This window comes from Quercus robur, chromosome 7, assembly GCF_932294415.1.
Source record: "Quercus robur chromosome 7, dhQueRobu3.1, whole genome shotgun sequence".
NCBI lineage: Eukaryota > Viridiplantae > Streptophyta > Magnoliopsida > Fagales > Fagaceae > Quercus > Quercus robur.
In genome coordinates this window covers 38,738,296-38,749,759 of record NC_065540.1, presented here as the reverse complement: position 1 = coordinate 38,749,759, position 11,464 = coordinate 38,738,296, and the positions used below count along the sequence as shown (strand labels likewise).

Here is an 11,464-nt window from a genome sequence, read left to right as displayed (position 1 = left end):
TCGAAACAGTCCCACAACAGCAACTTTACAAACTCAAGAATCTTTCTCATCAAAGTATTTTTTGGCTATACATTGAACTCTACTGTGCACTCTATAATATGAATATCATACTTATCAACAAACCAAAAAAAAAAAAGTAAATACAATGTCAAACTATGTTATTTTTGCTTGCATATGAGAATGGGGCTTGATTAATTACTCATTACCAGAGGAAATGATAATTCTTAAAAAGGTACTGTTAAGGAGTGCCTTAAAGTATAGGTTAAGAAATTATATACTTCCACTCATTCATGAGCTCACATTTTGATCGAAGATCGAAATGTACTTGTTAATAATTCATTAATTTATAGGCACGATGTGATTGTGTAATTTTTCTTTTTTGAATATATGTACTCCAATTTGATTTTTTATTTCTTGAAAAAAACTCCTTACCATTGCCCTTAGGGCATTTATTCTCAAAATCAGCTTATCAAGCTTAATTTGTAATTCAAGGTATGCAATTATTGAAAGCTAGACATAGTACAACGAATTTAATCAAATAACCAACACAACAACATCATCATCATCATCATCATTGTTGAGTCGGTGGCTATAATTTGGTCTAACATAGAGTACTTGTTGTAATATAGCAGTCTGTAGTAACCCTTGTGCAATGTTAATACCCTAGCCGACTTAATATATATACATATATTAAGTTAGTGCTACGGCAATTCATTTAGGGAAAAGTAGAATTAAGTTGGGGTTTGGGTCGAGAGTGCTTGTGTTACTATTGTAATCTTCTTATTTTATGGTGAAACTTTTTTTGTCACCGCCAGTGGACTTAGGCATATTACGAAAATTCTCGTGTCTATTTTTCTTCTCTTTTCTTTAATCTTGCCTAAATGGGTTTATTTTCGCAACAATCATCTTTAATAGAGAAATGATAAATAATAAAGAGTATAATTTGATGTTTGGGAAATGGAGACTCTAACTATTTGTACAACTATTACATGTAGCATGGTGAAGTTTAGATTTTGATCCAGCCAACTCCTGCATCTTGCTTCCTCCCCTTCTGTTGTGTTAACTTCTTTACATCTTTAATCATAAAGTGATATACAAAGCCTAATAAGTTGTGTTGTCTGTTCCTTCTTTTTTGAGAATCTTTTTTAGATTGTTTTTGTTTTTGTTTTCAATGATATCTATTACATGCTAACTGCTTATCATTTTTGTGCAGTATGGCTGCTGCAAATGCTGGACGGATTAACCATGCAGAGCCTGGACCCATTGACATGTCGGTGTTGACACAGCAGGCCAACCATCGTTCCGAAGCTATTTGGAATGGGCAAGTAAAATGCAACACTAAATCTTTATGCATTATGTACATGCATTTAATTTATACAATGTACACGCTGCAGCTGTCAAATATTAATCCATGGTTCTGTTCTGTGCAAGATCCAGGGACCTTTACCTGTCGCAGCCGTAGTTCAGAGTTCTCCAATCGAGAGCCAATGGTGGACGACCGAGTCGTTAACATCATTAAGGCACTTGGTCTGGAGGGACTCCTCTGGGTCTCAGGTAGAGAGATTGACCACAGCCTGATAACGGCCTTAGTGGAGCGATGGCGACCCGAGACGCACACCTTCCACATGCCACATGGTGAGGTCAGCATCACATTGCAGGATATGGAGGTTCTTCTCGGGCTTCCTGTTGATGGTGACGCTATAACAGGGAGCACGCAGAAAACCTGGACAGAGGTGTGTCGGGACTTCCTTGGGTTTCAACCTATAAATCAAGAGCGGCATAAGCAATTAGATGGCCAGAGGATTCTCATCAACCGACTTTTGGAGCAAGTTGCTGGTTCATTGCCACCTAATGCTGAAGAGGATGAGTTGCATAAGTACGCATGATGCTACATCCTAGCGCTACTGAGGGACACAATATTTGGGGACAAATCCGGTGATAGAGTGCATCTAATGTGGGTACAGCAATTGGAAGATCTTCGCAGCCCACAAATGTACAGTTGGGGAAGTGCTTGCCTTGCATGGTTGTACCGAGAGTTATGCAGGGCAAGCGATAAGGGCACCAGTCAGATCGGTGGGTGCTTACTGTTGGTCCAGTATTGGGCATGGGCCAGGTTCCCCTAGTTGTGCCCGGCAGTTGAGCGTGGCCCGCCAGTGGGTGCTTACGGTCCTCCAATTCATGGTCCACTGTGTAACAACCCAAGGAAAAGCGCTAGCCACATCTACGCTATACCTCAAAAGGACTAGTCACAATTGAGGCTCCTTGCAGTTATTAATAAAGCCCAGTTCAACCCAGTAAATACCCGATGTGGGACTCATCACACACCTACACACATCACACAATCAATCAAATTGGGGCATTACAATCTCCCCCACTTAAATCCCTAATGTCCTCGTTAGGGCCCACTTTGTGCGGTAGTGTCTCTGAGCCCACATGGGATTACCGGGCCGGCTCTGATACCATATGGGCTCAGAGACACTACCGCACAAAGTGGGCCCTAACGAGGACATTAGGGATTTAAGTGGGGGAGATTGTAATGCCCCAATTTGATTGATTGTGTGATGTGTGTAGGTGTGTGATGAGTCCCACATCGGGTATTTACTGGGTTGAACTGGGCTTTATTAATAACTGCAAGGAGCCTCAATTGTGACTAGTCCTTTTGAGGTATAGCGTAGATGTGGCTAGCGCTTTTCCTTGGGTTGTTACACACTGGCCCTGAAGTAAGTCTTTCTTGAATCCCATCCCCTCTCCCTTTATTTTGGACAAACTACATTCTCTCTTCCAAAACCCACTCCACCCTGTTTTTAACTAATTATTATTGTTTGGTCAAATTTTTTTTTTGGTGGATTGGGCAACTAATTGATTTTTATAAAGGCATTTTTGGGCAACCCTTGATGAATTGAAAAATGTTTGAAGAGTCCATTAATGCTGTGAAAGTGTGCTTGGGTGTGAAAAAAATAGTATTTTTAATATTTGTTTAGTGATAACTGATAACTTCTACAACTTTGTTTGAATTTTATAGGGCATTGTATAAGAACATTGCACAATTGGTCTATTAGGCATTGTTACAGATGTGGCGGTAAAATTATAAATGGTAGGAATGGCTAGCTTAAGTGTTTCCATTACCATGAATTAACAAAAAATAGTATAAACAAATTCCAATTAAAAAATGAATTGAAACCATATTAGAGAAATCTGATAGATGAATATGTATACCTAGGCCATGGCAGAGAAAAATGGGTAATGATGCTGCACGCCTTGCTGCCTCATGTGATCCCTCCATTCGGTTCCTCAAGTTCCTAGAAAACATTAGCTGATACACTGAATATATTGCTTACTAACAAAAGAGCATGTGGATGATTGAGTTTACAAGCTGGCTGGGATGCACGGACACGGCATCCAGCCCAGCGCACCCGCGTCCGACGCGGCGGGACGCGGCGACGCGGGAGGGACGCCGCAGACCGTGCGTCCGTGCCGCGTCGTGCCGCGTCCTGCCACGTGGCAGCTCCCGAATCGGGCCGACGCGGCTGAAATCGGCGCCGACGCGGCCCAAATCGGGCCGACTCCCTTCAGAGTTCAGACCCTCCCTCACCTGAGATCACCTCTCTCCCTCGTCGGCCACCGCACTCCTCAGCTCAGTCAAATCTCTGATAATATCCGCTGTTGTCCTTGTCGGCGTTGTCGTCCGCTGCTGCCTCCATTTGATGACCAGCGATCGGATCTCTCTAAACCGGTGGAAGACTCGCTTTTTCTCACTGTGTGCTTTCCCTTTTTTTTTTTTTTTTTGGCTGAGATGATCTCTTTGTTTGAACTTTATTGAAGTCTTTCTCCGTTGGGTTAAAGATGGAAAGTAATATATGCTTATTAAAAAACGCCAGACCTCGTGTATCACCACAGACCACATAAATTGATATATTTATTAATTATTATATTTAGTTTTTATCTTTATTGATATTATATTAGTGTATTACAGACTATATAGTACCACCACTGCTACTACAGTACTACGACTTTAAGAATAATATTTTATTGCTAGATTTAAATTTGATAGTGGTTTTTTTTTTATACGAAAAATTTGACAGTGGTAGTTTTTTTTTTTTTTTTTTTGGGTAGTTTTGTGAATCAAGTATATTAATGTGTTTTTTAAGAATATTTTAATAATAAAAATATATAGAAAATATAAATAAAAATATTTTTAATAATTTTTTAATCGCCGAGTCCCGCCGCACCCGCACCCTACTTTTTCAAAAATTACCGAGTCCCGCACCCACACCCGCACCCGCACCCGAGTCCCGAAACGCACCCGTGCTTCATAGCAAGCTGGTGTCTTGGTGTGTTGCGTGTTTGTCAGTGTACATATATATGATAGAAGCCAAACCTTGAACATGGGAGCCAGCCACTTAGACCAACAATTGCGCTTAGATTGACAGGATAAAGGTTCCCATTCCCATAATTTCCTGAAACAAGGCATATAGCAGAATAGAGTGCAGTTGCAGCACCCATACTGAAGCCCCCAACACCAAGTTTGACTGTACAATAATGATAAAATTACATCAACTTAAGTAGTACTAATACAACAACAACAGAGCCTTAGTCCTAAATTTTTTCAGGTCAGTCATGGATATGATAACAAGATTTTTTTTTTTTTTTTTTATAGGTAAGAAAGTAATGTTATTAATAGAAAAGAATAACATTACTTAATCAAAGTTCACAGTAGTGAACAAAGAACAACATAGCAACAAAAAGAAATAAAGGAATCAAAATCCTATTCTAAGAGACAAAAGAAAATCAATAATAGTAGAACAATCCGAAAGATCCCAACACCGAGACCAATCGAAGAGAGTTAGCTAGCACAAATCTAACAATTGGGCCATTGATTTCTCGATATCCTCAAAAGTAACATTTTCGTAGACCTCTCAACTTATAGAGGATAGGGCTAGAACACACAACAATAAGAACAGTGGAAATCGAGTTTAAAATGATAAAGTGGTTGAAGTATCCTGTAATAGCTAAAAACTTAATTTTTATTGAAGATTATGCCTTGTTATAAATTTTAGAAGAGATAAACCCTTGGGGAGAAAAAGACATAAATATACCAAAAGTAAATGAATTGCACATGAATCACAAACAAGAAACTTTCTGCACTCTTGTAGCATGCTAGGCTTCAATTTATATTCCCTAAATCACCACATCCAAATATATCTTTACAAATTTTAGTACTATCTAGACAAAGAAGTGTAGCCAATCAACTAAGGAAGTCATAGAGTAAGATTCCTAGACTCATCAAAAAATAAAAAATAAAATATAGATTCCTAGGAATGCCTAATAAACCCTGATTGTGAGGAAGATTTTCAATTTGTTAAGGAGTACAATGGACACCCCCATAAAATTTATTCAAATTATTTCACTTTAGGTTTTACATCTTGTTTTAGCAGTAGATAGGCATTATGACAGCTTTACAACACAAATAAGAGAGAAAGGAGAGGAAGGGGGGGAGGGTTTCCTGTTGAAAAACCTGACGATAAACCATATAGGCTCATCCACTTGGTGTAAAACACTGCTTACGTATTTCAATGCCACTAAAAAATGACATGAACTCATAGACAACCAAGATTAACACCTGAAAGCAGAAAACTAAGGAGCATAATCACAATTTATTATTAATGCATGACTTGCACAAATGCTGATAAATGAAAAATTAGACAAATAACGTCACTGATATACTACTATAAAACTGTGGGGAACCAGGTGATAAAATGATAAAAAGATCAAAGTAATTTGAACTTGACTTTCTTACACTATAAGGGGAGAAAGTGAATGAATTTTTCACATAGTTCTTCCAAACTTCAGAACTCTTTGTTTTCCCAGTTTACTAAATACATAAAATATTATACAAAATATTATACATGCTTTGAATACATACATACATACCTCCTTAAAATCCTTTATGTTTATTTCATATAACTAAAAGAAGAGAGCATTCAAAGGTAGTGAGGATTTAAAGGAGAAACCTACCATCAGCAGGCTCTACTGACAATAGGTTGGCAACATGTGCTGCTGAAGCATCTAATCCCTCCAAATCATCAGGGGCGTCTTCTGAAAAATTTCCTACGTCAAACCCTGATATAAATCACCAAAGCACTTTTAATTGTATTATTTTGAGTTGCAAATAGAAAAGGGAACTGAATCAGACATAAAATTCTTGAGACACAACTAACATAAGTTACTGGATAACTAATTTTTTTGCACACGCTGATGGAATAATATAATTTGCAATCAGCAAGAATTTAATGGTTTGTTTTATCATAAGAAAAAAAAGTGAGGTTTCTAAAGTTGTAGATCTTACAAGCAGTGCAAGGAAATCCACCAATTAATCGTACTGGCCAAGTAGGAGCAGTGGGGCAAATCCATTTTATCTAAAACATTAATTTGAATAGAAACAAATAATTAGCACTCTTCTAGATGTTCAAAGAATTAGGGCTGCTATGCATGTTTCATTTGCATAGGTTGAGAAACTACTAAAAAAATTGAAAAAGCATACTTATTTCTTACATAACTTTAGAGGAAGGGTTTCCAAGAGCTGGGACCAGCTACAAAACAAAGCAAAGATAGAAAATTCACCTTAGCCACTATTGGCTACCTTCATCTCAACTGATAACATGCTTGATTGAATAACAAAATGATAAAATTCAATTGATAAGAGCATTTCCAGAACATCTCAACAAATTTGAAAGCCATACAACTATCTAATAAACACCCAATAAAATCATATTAACTATCTAACCATGGGACCACTTACAAAGGCATGGAGTTTTATGTGCAAACAATCCACAGCACAGCAATGCAGAAAAATAAACTAACAAAGCTATTAGTTTGCAATGCACAGAGTGAGGGAATCTATTCTGTGGACAGTAAGTAAAGTAAGCACTTCACCCAAAACTTTCATAATCTAAGAATAATATCCCATATAATTAAAAAAACAAAATTTTATCTATACTTCCAACTCACATACAAACCTAAAAGCATTTAACTTTTATAAGTATATTTTGCTGAATGACAAATAACCATTAAAACAAAAAAAAAAAAAAAAAACCAGAAATTGAAATATTCACAGGGCCAATGAGATAATGAAAGTGGCATGTATGTAAAAGATCTGATTAAAAAACAAACATATGGTTTTAGGTTGGTTCCACACCAGGTTGGTTCAAATCAAATCAAAGTGTCTCTAATTTTGTGACTGTCATGTGGCTTGTATGTGCTCTGTTTTTTATAAGGACTGTTGAAGTTCTAGTGATATTATTAATTGAGTAAATATCTATAAGATTATCTTAGTTGTTATATGTGATTACATTATAGATTTAATCGTAAGATTATCTTAGTAGGAAAGTTGTAGATATTGATCCCTTGTTCTTGATTGTTGTAGGTGGTTGTGGGTCCCAAATAAGAAAAATAGGCCCGCCCACATCTTCAGGGATAGGTATCGCGAGCAAATAGCTTCAATGTTGCCAGGCCAAGTATGAAAATGCCCTGTTTTACATGTTTAGGAACAATCTTATAGGTTTGGTGAATTTTGAAATATAAACATTGTTGCCTAATGTGTTGTGTACTTGTTTTTTGGCTATCGTAGGTGGTGTGGCAGCCATATGAAGTTGAGTTAGAGGACCTTCCGCCGTGGTGCGTTGCAGGGAGGGCTGTGTGGACGGCAACAGTGCTGCTTATATGTTTCCACATAATAGAGAAACATACACCGGATCATGTTGTTCGTCAATTTGGGATGATCCAAGAAATTCCCAGTGATGTTGACACTGATGAGGTCCTTCATAAAATTGATTTGAGGGGGAAGGTGGGTGTTAATTGGTTGTGGAAACATGCTGTGCATATACTCGGCTGGGGTAATCACCTTCAACGGCATTTTGAAGTAGTGCTTGGTGATATGCCTCCACAGCATGAGTATTTCGGCTGGTTCAACAGGGTAACTCGGAGGTTTATCAATAGGCCCGGTGCTAAATTGACTATTATGGCAAGTTCTCCACGTGTTCTACATCTTACCGTACTTCTTAGCATGAAACCATTGTCATCATAACATGATCTATGTTACTACATTTTCTGCTTAGCACTTGCTCTCCCTATAATTTGCAATTATTACTAGCAAAACCAATTCAGAACCAACATTTATTCTACAGATTGGTATTGTTGATGATTTAGACATTACTAATATGTGTGGGTTTTCCATGTGCAGGTTTCACTTGTCAACTGTTTGTTGAGGCATCACCCAGTGGGCACGGAGGACCACAAGGACATTACGATGTGCTGAGGCCCCTTGACCGTGTACAACCTCCTTGACCGTGTACAACCTCCCATCCCTGAGGCCCCGAATGAGGAGGCAGCTACTCCTGCGGGCCCAAGCACGAGCACAGCTCCGACCGGATGTCCCTCTCGTTCGTCTATTGCTACCCCTTGGGTTGTCCCTACCCCCGATCCCTCTCCATCCACCCCACATCCATCCCCTAGCCCTACCATCCCTTCATCCACCCCGCATCCATCCCCTAGCCCCACCATCCCTTCACCCATCTCACATTCATCTCCTCGCCCCACCATCCCTCCACCCACTCCACATCCTTGTCCTGGGTCTGACATTCATCCACCCACCCCACGGTCATTTCCCGAGCTGTCACCCATTCCATCCTTTGACCTGGGTATTCATCCAACCCCACCTGACATGTAGCAGGAGCCACCCTCCCACAGTACGTCTATTGGCCCTTCATCAGCCATTGACCCACCCCATGTTCAGGTTGAGTAGGTTGGTGGGTTACCTGCTCAACCAGAAGGTCGACCGAAACGCATATCAAAGGCACCTCCTTGTGGGACAAGGGGGCACAAACATGGACACAACGCTGGGCCCGAGGCATCTAACGAAGGACATGCAAGACCTCCTCATTATACGAGATGGCATAAGGTCCAAAAAAGGTAACTCAAATGATACCTTTTCAAAATTTATTTTACAATATATGAGCAACTAAAAAGCATTCTTTGTTCTGATGGAAATTACTTAATCATTATGGTTTGTTCACTTGTTACTTTCATCAAGATGATGATGCTATGAAAAGGCTGGAAGCACTGAAATTCAAGTTCAGCACAATAAAAGCAGCAACAAATAACTTTTCTAATGCCAATAAGCTTGGAGAGGGCGGATTTTAGGTCGATTTTGAAGTGGCTGGTAATGATTCTAACTTATTAATTTGTAATGTATTTAACTGCGGCCAATTAGAGGGGCTAAGCCTCATGAAGTTGGGGAGCTTGAAATTGTGCTCTATGATTATGTTGTTTATCAGGAGCTTATCTATTTTTGAACTTTGCTCTGTACGTAGGGTCCAAGGAAACTGATGAAAAGGCTGATGAGGTTCTAAAGTAGGATATTTTGGATTGTTGGACGGCAGAAAATCACTATCGATGGTCTAAATCTAAGTGTTAAACATTTCTAGATTTAGATCATCGATAGTGATTTTCTGGAGTCCAACAATCCAGAATATCCAACTTTAGAACCTCATTAGCCTTTTCATCAGTTTCCTTTGACCCTACCTCTGAGGTCCACGAAAATGGAGCTTGAAGAATCAATTTCTGAAGATGTTGGAGCTGATCTGAATGAAGGTTTTGATACCTTTATTGAAAAAAAGGTATGCTTGTTTCCCAAATATTGCAACCTTGAATTAGCATAACGAGATTTCTATTTGAAAAATATTGAAAATTTTATCTTTATATATGCATTTATTTTTGGGTTGTGTATGTGGCTGATGTAAGAAGGCAACTCTTCCCTTTCCCCCCCCCCCCCCCCCCCTCTTCTCTAAACCAAATTTGGGCTTTGAAACCTTCATTGGTGATCTTCTTGGTTGCATAAGAGACAACAATATTCCACTTCAAAACATGCATTTTGTGGTATGAATGCATTCAGCAAGTTTGGCCAACTAATTCAAACTCACGGGTGCCAGGTATGGCATTCTTATTTACTGTTTATTAGGTTGCTGTGACTTAGGTTGTTGAAATCGAATTGTCAAAAATGAAAAGAAGTTAACAATTCTTTCAAATTATTTAAGTGAAATTTTCTCCCTTTGTTGAATATGTGCTAAAAGGGATAAGCTCAATAAGGAGGTTGAAGATTTGAGAAAGGAAACTCCAAAGTCCAAAGTCCTTTTGGAGGAAAGATCTTGATGCTCTGGAGGGGCAACTCGATGTATGACTGAAAAATTAACAATTCCTTGTGATGATTTGTTTATTTTTGTGTCTTTCTGATTCTTGACTGTTTAGTTTTATGTCATTTAGGAGCTTGAGAAAAGTGATGCTCAGTCAGAGGAGTTAAGAAAGAAAATGAGAGGCAAAGCAAGGGGTGAAGTTGCTATGAAGTCTACTAGACAAGCACCCAGGAACCCACGGAAGCAAACTTTAATAATAAGAAGGCAAATAATGGAGAATCTATTGCAAAAGCTGTCTCATCATCTATGGCTGCAATGGAAATTGGTAAGTGTCAAACAATTTTATGTTTATTATATGTATTAGTTTTTGTTTGATTTTTGGTTTACATCTGCTTGATTTACCAGAGAAAGCTCCTGAGGCAGCAAAACCCAAAGGCAGAGAAGTCTCTAGGAAAGCTCCTGCTAAGGTCTGTTTCTGTTTTTGTTACTATGTTGTATTTTTCCTTGTAAAGGATTTCTCTAGAACTCATGTTGATATTACCTTTTCTTTGCAGCCAAAAAAGCAAACTTTAGTCTTGAATGATGATGACGACGATGACAACGACGACAATGTGCTTCAACTTAAAGAACGACTTGCTGCCTATAACGTCGACTCAACTCCTGATCAATCAGCCGGTAAATGCTATATTATTATATTTCATTAGACTATTTATTATGATCGTTACACAACTCAGCTGTAATGTAAGAAAAATTACACTGGATGATATGGGGATATTGTTTGCAAACTGGATAATATATGATCTTGTGTGAGAAATTGTGTTTCTATTATTCTTCATAAAATCAATTATAAGAGAACGAAATACTGTAATGTATATAGATAAAAATTTTCCATGTTACAAGCACCAACTAAAATTTCCACTTGAGATTCAGCAGAACTAATAATTAGTTTCTTGTGAAGTGACTGAAAATGAAGAAAATTCGGGTTCTGCTTCTACTTCTGCCAGTACTGAAGAAACTATTTAAGTTGCACCAGCAAGAGCAAGGCCTCAAAGGGTGAACCGTGCACAGACAAGGTATGTGAATTCTGGACAAACTTGTTGGAATAGATGCAATAATGTATTGAATTATATATTAATAGGAACTGTGATGGGGTGTGGAATGGAAATGGTTGAATGTGGGCATTAAATGTGATAGAATTGCACTTGATTTTGTCCTCAAAAGGTTTTGAACAATTTGGCATTTTTATAACTAGTTTATAATTTTTATTAGTTTAGAGT

The 11,464-nt window shown here is 38.4% G+C and overlaps 2 protein-coding genes and 1 long non-coding RNA gene across 4 annotated transcripts; 2 read left to right on the top strand and 1 right to left on the bottom strand.

Annotated features, from left to right (window-relative positions):
• Positions 1 to 534: 534 nt before the first annotated feature.
• LOC126691356 (uncharacterized) lies at positions 535 to 6,661 on the bottom strand. Its single transcript, XM_050386408.1, has 6 exons — positions 6,641 to 6,661; positions 6,347 to 6,416; positions 6,016 to 6,120; positions 4,379 to 4,529; positions 3,219 to 3,299; positions 535 to 565 (listed from the first exon to the last, which is right to left on the bottom strand). The coding sequence occupies exons 1-6, from the start codon at positions 6,659 to 6,661 to the stop codon at positions 535 to 537; spliced, it is 459 nt and encodes a 152-aa protein (XP_050242365.1).
• A 1,788-nt stretch (positions 6,662 to 8,449) lies between these two features.
• On the top strand, positions 8,450 to 9,468 carry LOC126690914 (uncharacterized). The gene is made up of 3 exons (XR_007644770.1): positions 8,450 to 8,967; positions 9,089 to 9,217; positions 9,369 to 9,468. It is a non-coding gene; the product is annotated as an uncharacterized LOC126690914 (long non-coding RNA).
• Positions 9,469 to 10,125: 657 nt separating this feature from the next.
• Positions 10,126 to 11,260, top strand: LOC126693356 (DNA topoisomerase 2-like). Of its 2 annotated transcripts, XM_050389305.1 has the most exons (5): positions 10,126 to 10,228; positions 10,318 to 10,512; positions 10,593 to 10,654; positions 10,742 to 10,862; positions 11,146 to 11,260. In XM_050389305.1, exons 2-5 carry the CDS (start codon positions 10,494 to 10,496, stop codon positions 11,208 to 11,210), a joined length of 267 nt encoding a protein of 88 aa, XP_050245262.1. In that variant the 5' UTR covers positions 10,126 to 10,228; positions 10,318 to 10,493; the 3' UTR covers positions 11,211 to 11,260. The 2 variants fall into 2 exon arrangements, with proteins under 2 accessions (XP_050245262.1, XP_050245261.1); XM_050389304.1 differs by lacking the exon at positions 10,126 to 10,228 and having other exon boundaries at positions 10,236 to 10,512.
• The last annotated feature ends 204 nt before the right edge of the window (positions 11,261 to 11,464 follow it).